This window comes from Macrobrachium rosenbergii, chromosome 14 (genome assembly GCF_040412425.1).
Source record: "Macrobrachium rosenbergii isolate ZJJX-2024 chromosome 14, ASM4041242v1, whole genome shotgun sequence".
Lineage (NCBI taxonomy): Eukaryota > Metazoa > Arthropoda > Malacostraca > Decapoda > Palaemonidae > Macrobrachium > Macrobrachium rosenbergii.
Window position 1 is genome coordinate 3211834 of NC_089754.1, and position 22882 is coordinate 3234715.

Genomic DNA, 22882 nt, shown 5'->3' on the forward strand with positions numbered 1-22882 from the left:
GGAAGTATAATGATCATAACTTGCACCGTCACTCATGTCATATCTCTTGAACTGGTCGACTCATTGTCTTCAGATGCTTTTCTCTGTGCTTGGAGAAGATTTACTTGTAATCATGGAATCCATCCAGTTTTGGCAGTAAGTGACAGAGGACGCAATTTCATAGGGGCTCAAGAGAAATTGCAAAAGTGGATAAATTCTTGGAACGAGAGCCTAATAAAGGACAAGTTTGCAATTGCTGGGACAGATTTTGAGTGGAAATTCAACACACCTCACGCTTCTCATATGAATGGTGTTGTTGAATCATTGATCAGAAGCTGTAGAAGAGGTTTAGATGCAGTAGCAGATTATCACCACAAGAAATTCGGTGCTTTGGAATGGCAAACAATACTGTCAGAGGTGACGTACCTTGTTAATTCACGACCACTTTTCCCAAATGGACCAGATCCTCTTGAGTCTCCAACTATAAGCGGCAATGACTTACTGTTTCCTCACGGGCAACCTTCAGTTCTACAACCATATACCGGTAACGAAGTGAACTTGAGAAGCATGGTAGAGGTAGCTCAACAGAGAATTCAGATATTTTGGGAGACTTGGATTCGTTATATGCCTCCTCAGCTAGTACAAAGATCGAAATGGTTTCATCCCAAACAGAATCTTCAAGTTGGTGATTTGGTTCTTCTTCTGGAACCAGGCCTAAAGGGAGGTGTCGCTCCTAGGGGACTGTGGAGGCGCGGTCTTGTTGAGAGAATTCATCCCGGAAAAGATGGGCTTGTTCGAAGAGTTACTGTTCGAACAGTGGAGAATGGAAAGGTGGTTCACTGGGAGAGACCCATTCATAAACTTTGCTTAATTGCTACGGTACAAGAGCTTCAACGTGGATTCCAAGCTAAGGCAGATAAAGATGCTCAAAATAAAATTGCAGAATTTCATTTACATTGTAAACCAAACTGATTTGGTCTCTCTCTATATGTATATGTTTTGAAAGTCCTTTAAATTATTGTGGTTCATTGCATTCTCCACTAGGCGGGAGTGTAGCGGACTTTCAAACGGTTGTTTGTGCTGTTTAAGTATTTATTACTCTAAAGATTTGGGTGTCTGTAAATGCTGTTTACCCTTAAACGAGCATTAATATGGTTACTGTCTATTTGCTAGTGGTTGCTTCCAGGCTGTTTATATTTTAACGTTTAGTCTTTAGTAGCAAGGTCTGACTGACAGACCATAAGTGAATACGCTCTTGTTTTAAATTTGGATAACCGTTTACATATAGTCAGGTGGACTTTGTGAGTGATATTAATATTTACTGTATTAGTCACTATTAGTTGTATTTTGTTTTATCTATTTATTCTTTGCATTTAAATATTTTGTCTTTATTTTCGTTATACCATAAGCAGTTCGTATTTTGTCATTACTTTGTGCAGTTTTATTTGTCATTTATTTTGTGTTTTTTCTTCTTTGTAGACTTCACCGAATAAAGAGAAGTGGTAGAAGTGGTTTTCCTTGACTTGTGGAATCTCAACGTTGTCCAAATTAGTGAAGTAAATCCAAATCGACTTCAGCCATGGAGGACTTTGTAGCAGTGGACTATGGAAAATAAAAAAAAACTCAGATATACTTGAAGTCTCAAATTACCCGAGGGATAAATAGGCTAAAGGAACTCCTTGAAAAGGGCTGTACCGACAATGTTGAAATAAATCGCAGAATATCCATGATGGAGGGACGAATAAATAATTTTCAGGAAATTTTGAATCAGATGGAAAAAATTCTATTATGCAATGATCTAATATATAACAAAGAAGGTAATATGACCGAGTGGGCTCGTGATCTGGAGACCCAGTCAGAGGAGTTGGACTCAGGAGCTGTCATATTGTCTTCTCTATGCTCGGAGTTTTTAGAAAAGCACACGCCAACTGACTCTACAAAGGACGAAGAAATGTTGAAGCTTATCGAGAAGCTTTCGACTAAGTTGGATGATATTCGAATAGCAGAGAAATCACGACCTGCTATCCGAATTCCAGGTCTTCATGCACCGTGTTGGGATGGAGCACCCCGAAACTTTCAGTCGTGGAGGGTTCGAATGGACCAATACGTTGAGTCAGCTGGTATGACTGATGGTAAAGAAAAGCTCATGATCTTGTTAAATGGCAACGCATTACCAAAAGTAGTTCAAGATACTATTGTGGATTGCAGTTCTGTTGATGGTGAAAATGGAGCTTGGAGGCGCCTTGAAGAGAAGGTACCAACATCTGCCATCATACGAGATGTACTACTTGGTTTAGAAGCCTTGAAAGCAATGAAGTCTACAGCAGCAAGGGAGATGAGACAGGTTTTGGATGGACTGACTGATTTTGCTCGGCGAATGAGAGAACTTGGTCAAGAAAGGGAATTGGATTCATTCATGACAATTGAAATCGCCAGCAGAAAGATCGAATCTGGAATTTATTACGAATATATGCGGCAATCAAAATGTCATAATCAGACATTAGCAGAGTTGATTACATATCTACGGAGAGAAACAGAAGCTAGGGAGCGTCGAGAACATCCCCATTCCCTGAGTGATAATACTAACAAGTCAGCTGTAAACTATTTTAGAGACAAAAGCTCAGAATGTGATAAATCCTTGGCTACATTGGTTGATGATGGGAGGGCTTGCCCCTTTTGCATAGATAAAACTCATTTGATCATTAAATGTCCTATCTTTATATCAAAACCAAGGAAGAAAGACGAAGGATGATTGTGAGCAGTAAGAGATGTTTCTTTGTCTTAGAGCCAATCACAACGCAATCAATTGTACACGCCCGGATAAGAAACGCTGTGTAGATTGCCAACTTTATCATTATCGATTTATAGCCTGCCCGCCATACGGAAATAAAGTACAGCCAAGGACTTTTTCTGGGTTGGAAAGTTCACGGGCGGGAGGTACTTGCTTTGAACACGAATCTAACTCTGTCGGGAGATGCTTCTGAGTGCAACATTGGTCATGCACGGGAGGTTGCTTCAGATGCAGATGCAACATTCAACACAGTAGGGACCCTGAACTCAAGCCAGGAAGGAAAAATTCATCGACGCTACTCCCCTACAACGTATGTAGAACTGCAAGATGTTGAGAAAATGGCATCGCGTGGTTGCATTTATTGATACAGGTGCCGATACAACATTGCTTAAGTTATCCACAGCCACATTTTGGCTTGCAAGGTGAACCATTCAAGTTTCAATATGGAGTAGCTGGAGGAGGTATTGCTGAGGAAAGAAAGCAAGTTTTCTATCCAGATTAGACCAGTGAATGGAATTAAGTCATACAATGTAAATTGCAATTGAATTGAGAAACCAGCCCATAACAGTCCTGCAGTTGGGGGATATTTTTGATGAGTATCCTCATCTGAACGCTGCCAAGGGATCGTTACCCACAGATGAAGCAGAAATTGATATCATCATTGGTTATGACTATTATTTCCTTACAATGCCAGTTGAGAGCGTAAAAGACTCTGTGTCTCCTGAATCGTCTCCAGTTGCCGTCAGAAGTATCTTGGGATGGACCATTTTTGGGGGAATATTCCAAAACCCAAACCACATGCTGCATCCAGGGTCCAGTTTTTGAGTCATTTGGAGGATTTGCAGAAATTATATACATCTGATGTTGTTGGTGTCATACCAACAACATTGTGTGTTTGCTCAGATAAGGAAATAGCAGAGTCTCAGTTCATAAAACATTGTCGAAATATGCTTTGCATTAATGCGATGGTCGCATGACTGTGGAAATGCCTTGAAGCCCGGTTTCCCTGAAGCATTGGAGTGTAACAAGCCTCAAGCAGAAATAAGACTTATGAGCCAAGAAAAAAGATTAATTAAGAATGGAACCTTTGATGAATATAGCGAAGAAATCCAGAAATTAATTGACAGTTGCTTTGTGAGAGAATTATATCCAGAGGAATCCAGAGATGAGGGATGGTACTTACAACATCATGCTGTATATCAGCTACACAAATCAACAAAGGCTTCGCATCGTATGGAATTCTGCTGCCAAGTTCAATGGCTTGTGTTTGAATGATGGATTTTACAAAGGGCCAGGTTTCTTGAACTCTCTTCTGTATTGCCTTCTTCACTGGAGAATGAAAAGCATAGGAATTGCAGGCGATGTTCAAAAAAATGTTTAATCAAATACTTATGGCTGAAAAGGATCAGAGATATCACCGGTTTGTATGGCGTTTTGATTTATCTTCTCAATTCGTCACTGGCAGTGGCTGCGCCTTCCTTTTGGGGATAAACCAGCACCAGACATAGCTATGATGGTTGTACGCACTTTGGCAGATACATTCAAGGAGGAGGAACCTATTGGAGCACAGTTAATTAACTGTTGCATGTACATGGATGATGTGATTGAATCATTTGATAAGAGTGAATTAGCTATTGCAGCCATGGATCAGGTGGATCGGATATTAAGAAAAGGCTCCTTCAGAATAAAAGAATGGCATTCTAATGACCCCTCTGTTGACCGATGCCCAGAAGACAAGCAAACACGAGTTTTTGGGTCATGTATGGGATAAGGCTACGGATAGTGTGCCTATTCAGCTAGACAAATTCAGTGAGGAGTTTTCAAAACTAACAAAGCAGAAGGTTGCTAGTTTGGTATCAAAGTTGTGGGATCCTACAGGTATGTTATCTCCTGTAACAATTAGATACAAGATTTGTCTTCAGGATTTATGGGCTAGTGGAGTTGGTTGGGATGATGAATTGAGTGAAGAACAAATCAAAATGTGGAAGGGATATGTTCATGAAATGAATCAACTAATTGAATTTAGACTAGCTCGGATGATAAAGCCAGAAGATTCTCTAGGAGACCCTCAACTTCATGGATTTAGTGATGCCAGTGAATCTGCCCTAGGTTCTGTGATCTGGCTGAAATGGAATACTTCTCATGGAGTAGAACTGAAATTCGTCATCGCAAAGTCTTTAGTGGCTCCGTTGAAACAGCGTTCTATTCCACGTCTTGAGCTTACTGCTGCTGTGGTTATGGCTAGACTTGCCTTGCTTGTTTTGCAAGTGGTTGGCAGGGTTAGTACCATGAAATTTTGGACAGATTCAGAAGTAGTGTTGGCCTGGGTTCGCTCTCCTGCTAGAACCTTTAAACCATTTGTATCAGCTAGAGTTCAGGAGATTCAGGATGCTTTGCCAGGATTTTCAAAAGAATTTTGCTATGTTCCTTCACAATTGAATCCTGCCGATGCATTAACCAAGCCAATAAAGCCAAGTGAACTACAAGGATGGATCAATGGTCCTGATTTTCTTCTGAACAGTTCTCAAGATGGATTTTGGGGAACCGACAATGATTTTGATTTTCTTTAGTTTTACTCAGACCACTGAGCTGATTAACAGCTCTCCTAGGCTGATTGTGATTTTTATGGGGAACCAATTGGTTACTTAGCAACGGGACCTACAGCTGATTTTGAAATGAATTTCTATCACCAGAAATAAATTCTCTAACTCTTCATCAGCCGTTGTTGAAATCCGTCCCATTGTGGTAAGCTCAACTGACTCGGCCAACAAAGGGCTTAGTGAAAGGACACGCAGAATCTCTTAAAAGGATCCAATTTGTTGAAATTTTGGCTGATGAGAGTTTTGAGGAAAGATTTACAGAACTCTCTTCAGACTGGAATAGACTTGTACGAATAACTGCTTATTGGCGCCGTTTGCTATTACAACAAAACCCAGAAAACTATCAAAGTCATCTAGAACCTAAAGAAATACAAGAAGCAGAACTGGCTTTATTTTATGCAAGCCAGAAGTCTTTAAATAATCAAGATGAAGTTAATCATAAACAGATTAAGAAGCTTGACCCAAAGTTGGATGAAAAAGGCATTTTAAGAATTGGAGGCAGACTACATAAGCTCCATTTACCTTATGAGCAGAGGCATCCAGTTTTATTGGTGAGGAATTCTTCCCTGGCTGAAGCATTCGGTCAGATGATTCATCGATGTACAGGTCATCAAGGATATAGAGTCTCAATTGCTTTAGCTTTTAAGCATGGAGTTTACATTATTGGAGGAGCAAGATTATTTAAGGACATTGCTTTCAAGTGTTGTTTCTGCAGAACCAGACGTCGCCTATTGTTGGGCCAACAGATGGGGGAACTGCCAAGTTTCAGAGGTGAGCCCAATACCCCCCTTTTAGCAGAGTTGCATTAGATTTCTTTGGCCCTGTCAAAATAAAGTTAACTCGTAATGCAAGCACTGAAGGAAGTATAATGATCATAACTTGCACCGTCACTCGTGTCATATCTCTTGAACTGGTCGACTCATTGTCTTCAGATGCTTTTCTCTGTGCTTGGAGAAGATTTACTTGTAATCATGGAATCCATCCAGTTTTGGCAGTAAGTGACAGGACGCAATTTCATAGGGGCTCAAGAGAAATTGCAAAAGTGGATAAATTCTTGGAACGAGAGCCTAATAAAGGACAAGTTTGCAATTGCTGGGACAGATTTTGAGTGGAAATTCAACACACCTCACGCTTCTCATATGAATGGTGTTGTTGAATCATTGATCAGAAGCTGTAGAAGAGGTTTAGATGCAGTAGCAGATTATCACCACAAGAAATTCAGTGCTTTGGAATGGCAAACAATACTGTCAGAGGTGATGTACCTTGTTAATTCACGACCACTTTTCCCAAATGGACCAGATCCTCTTGAGTCCCCAACTATAACCGGCAATGACTTACTGTTTCCTCACGGGCAACCTTCAGTTCTACAACCATATACCGGTAACGAAGTGAACTTGAGAAGCATGGTAGAGGTAGCTCAACAGAGAATTCAGATATTTTGGGAGACTTGGATTCGTTATATGCCTCCTCAGCTAGTACAAAGATCGAAATGGTTTCATCCCAAACAGAATCTTCAAGTTGGTGATTTGGTTCTTCTTCTGGAACCAGGCCTAAAGGGAGGTGTCGCTCCTAGGGGACTGTGGAGGCGCGGTCTTGTTGAGAGGATTCATCCCGGAAAAGATGGGCTTGTTCGAAGAGTTACTGTTCGAACAGTGGAGAATGGAAAGGTGGTTCACTGGGAGAGACCCATTCATAAACTTTGCTTAATTGCTACGGTACAAGAGCTTCAACATGGATTCCAAGCTAAGGCAGATAAAGATGCTCAAAATTAAATTTGCAGAATTTCATTTACATTGTAAACCAAACTGATTTGGTCTCTCTCTATATGTATATGTTTTGAAAGTCCTTTAAATTATTGTGGTTCATTGCATTCTCCACTAGGCGGGAGTGTAGCGGACTTTCAAACGGTTGTTTGTGCTGTTTAAGTATTTATTACTCTAAAGATTTGGGTGTCTGTAAATGCTGTTTACCCTTAAACGAGCATTAATATGGTTACTGTCTATTTGCTAGTGGTTGCTTCCAGGCTGTTTATATTTTAACGTTTAGTCTTTTAGTAGCAAGGTCTGACTGACAGACCATAAGTGAATACGCTCTTGTTTTAAATTTGGATAACCGTTTACATATAGTCGGGTGGACTTTGTGAGTGATATTAATATTTACTGTATTAGTCACTATTAGTTGTATTTTTGTTTTATCTATTTATTCTTTGCATTTAAATATTTTGTCTTTATTTTCGTTATACCATAAGCAGTTCGTATTTTGTCATTACTTTGTGCAGTTTTATTTGTCATTTATTTTGTGTTTTTTCTTCTTGTAGACTTCACCGAATAAAGAGAAGTGGTAGAAGTGGTTTTCCTGACTTGTGGAATCTCAACGTTGTCCAAATTAGTGAAGTAAATCCAAATCGACTTCTGCCATGGAGGACTTTGTAGCAGCGGACTACGGAAAATAAAAAAACTCAGATATACTTGAAGTCTCAAATTACCTGAGGGATAAATAGGCTAAAGGAACTCCTTGAAAAGGGCTGTACTGACAATGTTGAAATAAATCGCAGAATATCCATGATGGAGGGACGAATAAATAATTTTCAGAAATTTGAATCAGATGGAAAAATTCTTATTATGCAATGATCTAATATATAACAAAGAAGGTAATATGACCGAGTGGGCTCGTGATCTGGAGACCCAGTCAGAGGAGTTGGACTCAAAGAGCTGTCATATTGTCATCTCTATGCTCGGAGTTTTTAGAAAAGCACACGCCAACTGGACTCTACAAAGGACGAAGAAATGTTGAAGCTTATCGAGAAGCTTTCGACTGCTGGATGATATTCGAATAGCAGAGAAATCACGACCTGCCATCCGAATTCCAGGTCTTCATGCACTGTGTTGGGATGGAACACCCCAAAACTTTCAGTCGTGGAGGGTCTGAATGGACCAATACTTTGAGTCAGCTGGTATGACTGATGGTAAAGAAAAAGCTCATGATCTTGTTAAATGGCAACGCATTACCAAAAGTAGTTCAAGATACTATTGTGGACTGCAGTTCTGTTGATGGTGAAAATGGAGCTTGAGGCGCCTTGAAGAGAAGGTACCAACATCTGCCATCATACGAGATGTACTACTTGGTTTAGAAGCCTTGAAACCAATGAAGTCTACAGCAGCAAGGGAGATGAGACAGGTTTTGGATGGACTGACTGATTTTGCTCGGCAAATGAGAGAACTTGGTCAAGAAAGGAATTGGATTCATTCATGACAATTGAAATCGCCAGCAGAAAGATCGAATCTGGAATTTATTACGAATATATGCGGCAATCAAAATGTCATAATCAGACATTAGCAGAGTTGATTACATATCTACGGAGAGAAACAGAAGCTAGAGAGCGTCGAGAACATCCCCATCTCCTGAGTGATAATACTAACAAGTCAGCTGTAAACTATTTTAGAGACAAAGCTCAGAATGATAAATCCTTGGCTACATTGGTTGATGATGGGAGGGCTTGCCTTTTGCATAGATAAAACTCATTTGATCATTAAATGTCCTATCTTTATATCAAAAACCAAGGAAGAAAGACGAAGGATGATTGTGAGCAGTAAGACGTTTCTTTTGTCTTAGAGCCAATCACAACGCAATCAATTGTACACTCCCGGATAAGAAACGCTGTGTAGATTGCCAACTTTATCATTATCGATTTGTAGCCTGCCCGCCATACGGAAATAAAGTACAGCCAAGGACTTTTTCTGGGTTGGAAAGTTCACGGGCGGGAGGTACTTCTGCTTTGAACACGAATCTAACTCTGTCGGGAGATGCTTCTGAGTGCAACATTGGTCATGCACGGGAGGTTGCTTCAGATGCAGATGCAACATTCAACACAGTAGGGACCCTGAACTCAAGCCAGGAAGGAAAATTCATCGACGCTACTCCCTACAACGGAAGTAGAACTGCAAGATGTTGAGAAAAAATGGCATCGTGTGGTTGCATTTATTGATACAGGTGCCGATACAATATTGCTTAAGTTATCCACAGCCAAGCATTTTGGCTTGCAAGGTGAACCATTCAAGTTTCAATATGGAGTAGCTGGAGGAGGTATTGCTGAGGAAAGCAGTGCCAAGTTTTCTATCCAGATTAGACCAGTGAATGGAATTAAGTCATACAATGTAATTGCAATTGAATTGAGAAACCAGCCCATAACAGTCCTGCAGTTGAGGGGATATTTTTGATGAGTATCCTCATCTGAACGCTGCCAGGATCGTTACCCACAGATGAAGCAGAAATTGATATCATCATTGGTTATGACTATTATTTCCTTACAATGCCAGTTGAGAGCGTAAAAGACTCTGTGTCTCCTGAATCGTCTCCAATTGCCGTCAAAAGTATCTTGGGATGGACCATTTTTGGGGGAATATTCCAAAACCCAAACCACATGCTGCATCCAGGGTCCAGTTTTGAGTCATTTGGAGGATTTGCAGAAATTATATATCTGATGTTGTTGGTGTCAAACCAACAACATTGTGTGTTTGCTCAGATAAGGAAATAGCAGAGTCTCAGTTCATAAAACATTGTCGAAATAAGCTTTGCATTAATGCGGATGGTCGCATGACTGTGGAAATGCCTTGAAGCCCGGTTTCTGAAGCATTGGAGTGTAACAAGCCTCAAGCAGAAATAAGACTTATGAGCCAAGAAAAAGATTAATTAAGAATGGAACCTTTGATGAATATAAAGAAGAAATCCAGAAATTAATTGAAAGTTGCTTTGTGAGAGAATTATATCCAGAGGAATCCAGAGATGAGGGATGGTACTTACAACATCATGCTGTATATCAGCTACACAAATCAACAAAGGTTCGCATCGTATGGAATTCTGCTGCCAAGTTCAATGGCTTGTGTTTGAATGATGGATTTTACAAGGGCCAGGTTTCTTGAACTCTCTTCTGTATTGCCTTCTTCACTGGAGAATGAAAAGCATAGAAATTGCAGGCGATGTTCAAAAAATGTTTAATCAAATACTTATGGCTGAAAAGGATCAGAGATATCACCGGTTTGTATGGCGTTTTGATTTATCTTCTCCAATTCGTCACTGGCAGTGGCTGCGCCTTCCTTTTGGGGATAAACCAGCACCAGACATAGCTATGATGGTTGTACGCACTTTGGCAGATACATTCAAGGAGGAGGAACCTATTGGAGCACAGTTAATTAACTGTCGCATGTACATGGATGATGTGACTGAATCATTTGATAAGAGTGAATTAGCTATTGCAGCCATGGATCAGGTGGATCGGATATTAAGAAAAGGCTCCTTCAGAATAAAAGAATGGCATTCTAATGACCCTCTGTTGACCGATGCCCAGAAGACAAGCAAACACGAGTTTTGGGTCATGTATGGGATAAGGCTACATGGATAGTGTGCTATTCAGCTAGACAAATTCAGTGAGGAGTTTTCAAAACTAACAAAGCGGAAGGTTGCTAGTTTGGTATCAAAGTTGTGGGATCCTACAGGTATGTTATCTCCTGTAACAATTAGATACAAGATTTGTCTTCAGGATTTATGGGCTAGTGGGAGTTGGTTGGGATGATGAATTGAGTGAAGAACAAATCAAAATGTGGAAGGGATATGTTCATGAAATGAATCAACTAATTGGATTTAGACTAGCTCGGATGATAAAGCCAGAAGATTCTCTAGAGACCTCAACTTCATGGATTTAGTGATGCCAGTGAATCTGCCCTAGGTTCTGTGATCTGGCTGAAATGGAATACTTCTCATGGAGTAGAACTGAAATTCGTCATCGCAAAGTCTTTAGTGGCTCCCCGTTGAAACAGCTTCTATTCCACGTCTTGAGCTTACTGCTGCTGTGGTTATGGCTAGACTTGCCTTGCTTGTTTTGGAAGTGGTTGGCAGGGTTAGTACCATGAAATTTTGGACAGATTCAGAAGTAGTGTTGGCCTGTTCTGCTCTCCTGCTAGAACCTTTTAAACCATTTGTATCAGCTAGAGTTCAGGAGATTCAGGATGCTTTGCCAGGATTTTCAAAAGAATTTTGCTATGTTCCTTCACAATTGAATCCTGCCGATGCATTAACCAAGCCAATAAAGCCAAGTGAACTACAAGGATGGATCAATGGTCCTGATTTTCTTCTGAACAGTTCTCAAGATTGTGATTTTGGGGAACCAACATATGATTTTGAAAAGAAAAAAGTTGTATTGTTAAAGAGTACACACCAGAATCTCTTAAAAGGATCTAATTTGTTGAAATTTTGGCTGATGAGAGTTTTGAGGAAAGATTTACAGAACTCTCTTCAGACTGGAATAGACTTGTACGAATAACTGCTTACTGCCGCAATTTGTTTGCTGATTACAAAAACCTCAGAAAAACTATCAAAGTCATCTAGAAAACCAAAGAAATATCTAAGAAGCAGAACTGGCTTTATTTTATGCAAGCCAGAAGTCTTTAAATAATCAAGATGAAGTTAATCATAAACAGATTAAGAAGCTTGACCTAAAGTTGATGAAAAAGGCATTTTAAGAATTGGAGGCAGACTACATAAGCTCCATTTACCTTATGAGCAGAGGCATCCAGTTTTATTGGTGAGAATTCTTCCCCTGGCTGAAGCATTCGGTCAGATGATTCATCGATGCACAGGTCATCAAGGATATAGAGTCTCAAATTGCTTTAGCTTTTAAGCGTGGAGTTTACATTATTGGAGGAGCAAGATTATTTAAGGACATTGCTCAAGTGTTGTTTCTGCAGAACCAGACGTCTCATCTATTGTTGGGCCAACAGATGGGGGGAACTGCCAAGTTTCAGAGGTGAGCCCAATACCCCCTTTTAGCAGAGTTGCATTAGATTTCTTTGGCCCTGTCAAAATAAAGTTAACTCGTAATGCAAGCACTGAAGGAAGTATAATGATCATAACTTGCACCGTCACTCGTGTCATATCTCTTGAACTGGTCGACTCATTGTCTTCAGATGCTTTTCTCTGTGCTTGGAGAAGATTTACTTGTAATCATGGAATCCATCCAGTTTTGGCAGTAAGTGACAGGACGCAATTTCATAGGGGCTCAAGAGAAATTGCAAAAGTGGATAAATTCTGGAACGAGAGCCAATAAAGGACAAGTTTGCAATTGCTGGGACAGATTTTTGAGTGGAAATTCAACACACCTCACGCTTCTCATATGAATGGTGTTGTTGAATCATTGATCAGAAGCTGTAGAAGAGGTTTAGATGCAGTAGCAGATTATCACCACAAGAAATTCAGTGCTTTGGAATGGCAAACAATACTGTCAGAGGTGACGTACCTTGTTAATTCACGACCACTTTTCCCAAATGGACCAGATCCTCTCGATTCCCCAACTATAACCGGCAATGACTTACTGTTTCCTCACGGGCAACCTTCAGTTCTACAACCATATACCGGTAACGAAGTGAACTTGAGAAGCATGGTAGAGGTAGCTCAACAGAGAATTCAGATATTTTGGGAGACTTGGATTCGTTATATGCCTCCTCAGCTAGTACAAAGATCGAATTGGTTTCATCCCAAACAGAATCTTCAAGTTGGTGATTTGGTTCTTCTTCTGGAACCAGGCCTAAAGGGAGGTGTCGCCCTAGGGGACTGTGGAGGCGCAGTCTTGTTGAGAGGATTCATCCCGAAAAGATGGGCTTTGTTCGAAGAGTTACTGTTCGAACAGTGAGAATGGAAAGGTGGTTCACTGGGAGAGACCCATTCATAAACTTTGCTTAATTGCTACGGTACAAGAGCTTCAACATGGATTCCAAGCTAAGGCAGATAAAGATGCTCAAAATTAAATTTGCAGAATTTCATTTACATTGTAAACCAAACTGATTTGGTCTCTCTATATGTATATGTTTTGGAAAGTCTTAAATTATTGTGGTTCATTGCATTCTCCACTAGGCGGGAGTGTAGCGGACTTTCAAACGGTTGTTTGTGCTGTTTTAAGTATTTATTACTCTAAAGATTTGGGTGTCTGTAAATGCTGTTTACCCTTAAACGAGCATTACTATGGTTACTGTCTATTTGCTAGTGGTTGCTTCCAGGCTGTTTTATATTTTAACGTTTAGTCTTTAGTAGCAAGGTCTGACTGACAGACCATAAGTGAATACGCTCTTGTTTTAAATTTGGATAACCGTTTACATATAGTCGGGTGGACTTTGAGTGATATTAATATTTACTGTATTAGTCACTATTAGTTGTATTTTGTTTTATCTATTTATTCTTTGCATTTAAATATTTTGTCTTTATTTTCGTTATACCATAAGCAGTTCGTATTTTTGTCATTACTTTGTGCAGTTTTATTTGTCATTTATTTTGTGTTTTCTTCTTTGTAGACTTCACCGAATAAAGTTGCCACTCAAAGATTCTACATTCGTCAGTTCTTCCAATTTTATTTTTAAGCATCAGAAAGAGAGTCCTTTTAAAATCCATAATACTGTCTGTGCAGTCAAACTGAGCGACAAGAATTTTTCTCGAATATAATTATAGGTAAATGAGAACCACGAACTCGGCCGCCTGCTTCTCCCTTCTGTTCGCATATCCTGGACGTTGTGAAGGCTTGTCGGGAAAAAACATATCCAGTTTTTTCACAACAGTCTCCCTTACCTTTGAGGAGTGAATTTTGTCCAACTCCAAGGAACTCTTCATAAGTGTTCGTATACGCCCCAGTTTTCTTTAGCAGATCCATCATGCCCTTCGATGGCTCTATGGCATCAATATTTCTGTTAAAACAAATATTAGATTTTGATTCATTCGTAACAGGGACACTCAGTCATGACAATGCATATGAACCAAGTGCGTTATCAACATATTTTTCACCATGGAAACATAACCGAAGCCTCATTTTAAGTCTCAAAAATATTTTTATAAAATTAGTGCCACGCATTAACTACACATCAAAAATCCCTAGTGGTAGCTCAATATAACAACAGCTCTTTATGAATGACGGCCCCCTCGATTTGGGACCACCTTGACGTGGTGAGGGGGCTCTTGAACCCCAGGAATCTGTTCCCGGGTATGAGTCCAAGAGTCCCATATACCATTCTGTATTTCTTTGAATTAATGTTTGTGGAATTTTCCGCTTTTGCTAAAATCTATTGGACCTGATAAATAGGAAAAGATGCCATAACTGAGATTGGGTTTATATCCGAAGCTAAATAGTGAGAACTGTGGTGGGATCATCAACTGCCTGATAATGTTCGAACCTGAGAGATATCAGGCGGAACTATTCTTTAGGGCTGCACCATGGATTCCAGGGGATTCTGGTTCTGGGGATAGGACTTTGGCATTTGGGTCCGGTTTGCCCATAACCTGATTAAGGTGGGGATGATTGTATTCCAGTAATTTGCTTGTCCTAGTGGCAGGTTTGGCTTTACACTTGGGCCACTTTAATCACGTTGTGTCATCCCAGGTTTATTTATTATTTTTTCTTACACTTAAATCTTATGAACAGTACTGTTCATAAAGAGACCGCCTCTGAATATCTGCCTAGAAAATCCAAAACAATCTTAATGCACTACTCCTGGAACCATATGCCCAGTACAGAGAAACCCAAAAAGCAAATGCCGCCTTGACCCAACCTGACTCACTTTGACTCCCTCTTTGGGAGGGCAGCTGGTCAAAGTTTCTAACCTTAGAAACTGACCAAAAATATTTATTGGAAAAATTATTTATTGGTAGACACCTAATGACTGAAATGTCGTTTTAGATAAATAAAAGAAAAGACATGGCTTAGTAGAAGCCAACAAGAAGTCAGTCTGAAAATTATTTAACAATAAAAAATATAGATAACTTAAATATAAAAAAAAACATGATACTATGAGCAGTATTCAGGGTACCATTGTACTTCCTAAGATTAATAAAGAGCCAGTTGAAAAGAAAACATTATTAGACTCACTTAAAAAGAGATACCCAAAAGTATAGATTATAACTATATGATCTGCCAAGCAAACAGATGAATAAACAAATGCTAAAAATAGCAAAAATAAAATTTGAAGGTCAATATCTACCTCAGAAAATAAAAATTTTAGGCCAAATCAGAGAAGTAAGACCATAAGTCCCAAAGCCACTACAGTGTCAAAATTGTAGTAAATATGGACACGCAAAAAAACATTGTCGAAATGATCCTGCATGCACGTATTGTGGATCTGAAGAACATGCCACACAATGGAAGTGCAGCGAACCAAAGTGTATAAACTGTGGCAAGACCATCATGGAAGATCCAGAGAATGTGTGTACTATAAATGTGTAAGGGCTCGCGAAGGTGACCTTTGAAAAGTTGGGTCAGCTATTCGCAGGGTCCATTTTCACTACACGCAGCAGATAGGAAACTGCTGAAGCAATTCGCATACCACAAGGTCGAAGAAACCACCTGGTGACCGACACGGGCTGGCAAATGCGCTTACAAAGAACGTCGAAGCTGAACCAGTTACAAAATCCGGTTTTGAAGGATAATGTCGATAGTGACGCCTTGAAATACAGAGGCGTGTCTTGCTGAACTTTGACCTCAATTGATGTCATACAAAAGTACGTTCGTTCGTGCGTTACATAATGAATATAATGGGAGGAACTGTTCGAATCGGACTTGTGAGATCCGGGATTCATGTGTGTCTGAAGATGTGAGTGGTTTTTCACATGGAGACTGTCCCAGGGGACTTGTGGAGTGAGTAAGAATTCATATACGTTTTTAGACTTTGTTTTTCAGAGCTGTGAACACACGGTATCTCCTGTGACAGTGAAATGTGTGTTTCTGCAATTTTTTACATTTTGTGATTTTTAATGTGACGTTTGTTCTTTCACAGGTATTTCTGTTCCACTCCATTCCTATTCTTTTCCTCTCCCTACAAGGATGAGAGTGGTATGACATTTTGAGATGACCTGTTTTTTATTGATTGACCTGTTCATGATTTGACAGATGAGTTATTTTCTGTATTCCCTTAGGTATTTGAGTGTTTATGATTTTGGAACATTATTTCCTTACAAGATTTTCTGATAGTTATGTGAAACATTGGATTTCATTCTTCGTAATTTTTAAGAAGTTATTTTTCATTGATTTTTGTCAATAAAGGGTTTTAGTTTTGTACTTAGTATCTCATTCCAGTAGTCCTCAGATTTTAGTTAGGGAAAGATATAACTTATGATATCGGCTCACGTTACACATAATGTCTCGGAATAAGCGAGATCAAACCTCTGTTCATAAAACAGAGACTTAAATCAAGTATAGGCTCAGAAATGGCCTTTTTATATATATATATATATATATATATATATATATATATATATATATATATATATATATATATATATATATATATATATATATATATATAATATATATATATATATATATATATATATATATATATATATACTGTATATATATATATATATATATATATATATATATATATATATATATATATATATATATATATATATATATATATATATATATATGTATATATATATATATATATATATATATATATATATATATATATATATATATATATATATATATATATATATATATATATATATATATATATATATATACATATAGTTACATTCTGAGGCCAGTTGGAAGAGTTACATTGTATTTTGAACGTAATTTGCCTTCGGGGCCAATACCTAGCGCTCAGAACGTAAGCAATAAATGTAATTACCAAGATGACTTATCTTGATATTACATCTATTCAACAGGGAAATGGAAGGTCGCCTTTCAAACCAGTCAAGTAACTTTAAATTGAATTTATTTATAAGCAGAGCAATCAGAAAATTAATATGAAATGGCCGACTGAGCAGCTAATAAGGCACATGCAATGTGCAATAAAAGTAAGACTATGCATAGCAAATAAACAATCTGGGAAGGGCTACAGCCCTGAAAGAGTTTGACCCGCAAATGAAAATCACCGCTGTTGAGACTGGCTGATAAATACTAGATTTTAGCACAATGTGAACGCAGAGGGGGGAGCCGATCACGTGCCCCTGGACTGCTGGCAGTCAGAAGGCTCTTGCACATAGCAAGACGATAGTTAAACGTCTAAGGCTATTTGGTTCACAAGGGCAGGGGCAGAAAACTTGAGGAGCCAGATAACAATCTTCTGGAAAAGAATTCCAGGTTAGCATTCAGATATATTGACTTTCTCTCACATGAAATTACTTATTCATAATGGAGGACATTATCAATTAGATTTAATTAGCACATGGTAACACTATGGTGGGAATGCCTTATTATCACAGAACAAATTTAATTTAAGCTTGGAACAAGTCATGAGGGGAAATGTGGTGCTAGGCCGTGGTAAACCAAGGGGCTTTGTTTTAGGAGAATGAAAAGTTGGAAATACTGAAAATGGAGAGAAATTCACGAGAAGGAAAAGAGCACTGGCGTTACTCGCAACTTTAAGAGGTACCTCATTGCATTTGTTCATTGAGCTCGCTTGCAAAAGACAAATTCCGGCTACAAAAGTCCCGACTTGTGTCCAGTAGTAAGAGGGCAGAACAACACCAGGTTCACGCTGTTAAGCTTCAGCAACCTTGCCCTACAGAGATCTAGGGAGGAGTGCGGGAGAGAGGTCACCGAGAAACCTCATTCAAGTCTAGGGATGGGTGCAAGACATCGGTTTACCTGGAAGAGCAATAACAACCAGTACAAAGGTCGAAGGGAAATAGGTCTTATAGTTACAACTAACTAAGGGTCAACCTAGCAGCCCAATTACTGTCCTGACTGGTCCTTCTTCCCTAACGGCTTTCCGTCCCCTAAATTCATACGATACTGGGGTTAGGACGCCTACATCTGTCCCCCTAGTGGGGTCTCCCCCAGCCGCCATGAAATTTGATTTCCTATTCTTTTCAAATACCAATATATGTATACATATATATATATATATATATATATATATATATATATATATATATATATATATATATATATATATATTATAAAATAACCATCAACATCATCGTACCTTAACAATAATCCTAATTCTTTTCCAATACCAGACCAGCTTCTGCCATATCATAATGATAGTTTCATCATCACAATTACTGTTTACTTTAGTAGAAGGTTAAGAAAGTCCGTTACTTTGCAAAATGGATTCAGATACGTATAACTGATGAGAGTTCCCTATAAAATTAACGAAAGCTTTTAACTAAGAACGGAAAGAAATTTAGAGTGAAGTGGTTCATTAGTTATGACAAAGACTGATATTTCAGAGAGAGAGAGAAAGAAGCTTGTAATGAGTTTTTTGAAAGCTGGGAGGGCTGAGAAGTTTGATAGAGCGGAGGGAGGGTCAAGACTTATGAACGAAGGGTAAGATAAGTAATGGGTGTACACACACACACACACACAACACACACACACACACACACACATATATATATATATATATATATATATATATATATATATATATTTCGGAAGATAAAACCTATTCATATGGAACAAGCCCTCCTCAGGGGCCACTGACTTGAAATTCAAGAAGCTCCCAAAAAATATTAAGGTGTTCATTAGGAAGAATTAAGAGGAAGTAAAGGGAAATACAGAAAGAAGAGAGACCCCACTCACTTATTAAAAAAGGAAAAATAAATTAATAAATATATAAACAGATAAAAATGTATTCAAATGCAAGAAGAATTGTATTAGGGTAGTAATGCATTGCACCTTCGCTTGAACTTCTGAAGTTCCAATTGCAGGACTTCCTCTGAGGGGAGGCTGTTCCCCAGTCCAACGGTGTGGGGAATAAAGGACCTCTGCAACTAAGAAGAGAGAGAGAGAGAGAGAGAGATGTATGGCATTTTATCCAGTTTCATTATTCTCCAGCAATTTATAATGACTGGAGTATGAATCATACTCGTATAATTTAAATAATGTTACTAAACAAATAATAATCTAGAATATAAAAAAAATTATAGGCAACAATTGAAGACTGAACAAGGACCACAAATATCAGGAAATGACGTCATGCTCTGTAATATTTCAGTAGATAATAATTCTGAATGTTAATTTAAATGCCTGCAATACCTTCAGTCATCTCCAGGTCCTGCAATTCTTTCTTCTCAAAGGTTTTGTTGTCGTACCCGCTCAGTGGTTACCTTTTGCTGGAACTGGAATTAGAACTGGAATAAATACAGGCCAAAGGCCAAGCTCTGGGACCTATGAGGTCATTCAGCGCTGGAAGGGAAACTGACAGAAAAAGGTCTGAAAGGCGTAACAGGAGGAAACCTTTGGCAGTTGCACCATCAAACAACTGTTAGGAGAGGGATGAGGAAAGTAAGGTGGAAGAAAGAGAATATGGACGGAGGTACAGTCAAAGGAATGGAAAGGGTTGCAGCTAGGGTCCGAGGGGACGTTGCAAATAACCTTAAGTAATGCCTACAGTGCACCGCGTGGGGTGCACTGACGGCACTACACCCCTAAGGGAGTTAGTTGCCTTTTGTAAACATGGAGTTACATTATAGTGTTGAATAAATATTATCAAATAACCTAAAGTTAAATCCAGAAATTAAATCAGTTCGTGTATACAACTAATGTATAATGTATATTGAACATTAAGTATTCATTTACTGTAGGTATGAAGTCTGTATAAAAAGTTGAAAAAACTATCATTTTGACAGTGTTAGGCGCTGAGGAGCTGTCAGGAAGGCAAACTTTGAAACTTTCTTTCATGAGTCGAAAAGTTTAGCAGCTAAAGTAAATGTTTCGCGTCGCGAAGTCTTCAGCAAACTGCAAAAGTTTGGTTTATTGTTAAAAAAAAAAAAAGCTGTTTTCTTAGACTTCAGCTCAGGATAATGAGATGTTATACGTTTATATTTCAGTCGGGGAAATTTTGAGTAGATTATCATGGTGGTACCTGGAAAATCCTTGTAAATGTTTGATTTCTTTGGGATTTGTCTAGTTGAAATTAACATGTTGTGAATTAACATCTGGTTAAATGTAAATAATGTTTTTGCACCCATTGTATTATTTAGCATGCAATTTTTTTTTATATATTAATTCAAAGAACTCATCAGATTCCTGCTGAGACAGAATGCTTCCCTAGTTTGCAGAGGCGCCAACAGATGGCCTCAGTGCCGCCTTTTTTTGGCCAAAATTGTCACAGTTCCCCTCTTGGCTTAAGGGCTGGTTCCTGGGCCTCAAATGTTCCCCCCCTGGCAATTTAGTGTTTCAAGCAGAACTATCAACTTTAATAAAGTTAGTAGCGATTTAGAAATGTTGTTTAAGTGACTTAGAAAAGTCTGTTTAAGTCGGTAATATGAAAATACAGTTATTTGAGATCTCTGTGAATCACTAGGTTGCCAAATTGCCTGTCATAATCAAGCTTGTGTTGTACTGCCTGTTGTAATTCAAATAATCTGGTCTTTCTGAATTCACGCAAGAATGCTACCTACGTTCCTCGCACAAAAAATAGTGAAATTATACTGATATTTCACTTGTAAAAACATGCAATGAAAGTAAAAATAAGAAAGAAAAATCAATAAAAATATGAGATAAGTCATAATGAAAGCAAAGGCTGATTTCGTGGCAGACTGTCTTACTCTACATGAAATCTTTCCTGAGATTCAATAATTAGAAGGACATCAAACGACAAAGATTAAATTGATAGATATTCCTAAGAAATAATTAATTTGAGCCGTGAGAAATCAGCAGAAGAGCAGGTGAAGTGATCAAATAAAGACATAACAAGCATTACGATATCATTTAAACGAAACAAAAACATGGTGTTACACGCTATTCCAACACACTTAATTTCTATACCGTAATGTTATCATCATCAGATACTTTCTATACCGTAATGTTATCATCATCAGATACTTTCTATACCGTAATGTTATCATCATCAGGTACTAAGTAATATGCTAATGTTTGTATTAACAAATATAAGATTATGAAATATATCGAAAATAGATTTTGAAATGGAAATTATTTAAGTGTAAGTTATCATCTTATCTCAATATAAGTTTTTATAGTACAGAGACAACATGAAATCATTTAATACAATTGATATATATATATATATATATATATATATATATATATATATATATATATATATATATATATATATATATATATATATATATATATATATATATATATATATATATATATATATATATATATATATATATATATATATATATATATATATATATATATATATATATATATATATATATATATATATATATATATATATATATATATATTGTTACGCCCTTTGGCTGGCGATGTAACTTCCAGGTTTAAGCAAAATAAAATAGCCAGCTGGAAAAGATGGTAATAGCACACTCGACACACAGTTAAGGCAGAAACGGAAACACCAAGCAAAATTTAACAATATTTATTTATAAAAAAAAAACACACACCAAAAAAAAATTACTTCCTTTGCATCACAGGACAGATAGTAAAAATTATATTTAGGCAATGATACCATATCTCCGAAAACTAATAACTAGACCCTAACATAGAAAAAAGAAAGAACGTCTCAAAATTACTCAATAGTCTTTATAGCCGGCAATTAAACAAAACCACTACCTACTTATAATGCAGAAAGAAAGAAGTAAGAGAAATTACAACTAGGAAAATCCTTAACCTCCTACCTAAATTTTATAAACTAAACCAACGAAATACGCCACAGCAATACACTGGTCTACAAAGACTTCAATACTCCAAAGACTGGACACATACAAATAATAATAATCATAATAATAATAATAATAATAATAATAATAACGATAAAGGGGCAACAACAAAACCCCCACAAATGGGACATATAATATATATATATAATAGTTAAACAAATAACTTAGCCTACCAAACAAAATATATAAAGGAGTAATAGTCTGGCGATAATACACCACCTCACGTAATTCTGTATCCTGAAGGGGAACACAGAAATCCGTGCAAACGGTCAGGGCCAGGAACTAACACCAGAAGACGGGGGACATCACAATAATCGAGTTATTCACTCTTACCTGGCGTAAGCCACCCTACTGGCCTCCTAACGAGCTGACACAGCTCCCTCCACAGCCGCAGGTACAACCAAGCCCTTGCAAGGTACAAAGTCAGATGCCACTCTCCCGGGTTCGTCAGGAAACGCACACACTACCCAGACAAAATTATATGGAGCCGTGATCAGCAAGGTGATAAGTCTCACCAAGACGAGTTCTCCCCAGAGAAAGAAACCTCCAAAAGCACACGGAGGAGGCAAAGGCGACGTCAAAAAAAAAATCACAGGCAGGCAGCTGGAGGGTCAGCGTAAGCTGTAAACAGTCCCGAACTGTCCTTCAAAAACGGCCAAAGGCCAAAAGCCACGTCGTTCAACATCACTCCCCGGAAATAAAAAAACAAGTGTTAAACACAGCACTGACACTTAAACACTTAGCGGGGAGGAAGAGTCGCAAAACACCACTGCACTAATTTACTGCACAAAATACTGCACTATTGGCTTAAACTAAACTTTACAAAAACAAAAGTTAACCTTGATACTAAATCCTTAAAATTAACTTA

At 38.1% G+C, this 22882-nt stretch overlaps 3 protein-coding genes across 3 annotated transcripts; all 3 read left to right on the top strand.

Moving 5' to 3' along the window:
- Nucleotides 1-9: 9 nt before the first annotated feature.
- LOC136845666 (uncharacterized) lies at nucleotides 10-951 on the top strand. Its single transcript, XM_067115815.1, has one exon. The coding sequence runs from the start codon at nucleotides 10-12 to the stop codon at nucleotides 949-951; it is 942 nt and encodes a 313-aa protein (XP_066971916.1).
- A 3699-nt stretch (nucleotides 952-4650) lies between these two features.
- Nucleotides 4651-5340, top strand: LOC136845667 (uncharacterized). The gene has a single exon (XM_067115816.1). The coding sequence runs from the start codon at nucleotides 4651-4653 to the stop codon at nucleotides 5338-5340; it is 690 nt and encodes a 229-aa protein (XP_066971917.1).
- Nucleotides 5341-6509: 1169 nt separating this feature from the next.
- LOC136845668 (uncharacterized) lies at nucleotides 6510-7142 on the top strand. Its single transcript, XM_067115817.1, has one exon. It carries the CDS (start codon nucleotides 6510-6512, stop codon nucleotides 7140-7142), a length of 633 nt encoding a protein of 210 aa, XP_066971918.1.
- Nucleotides 7143-22882: the final 15740 nt, after the last annotated feature.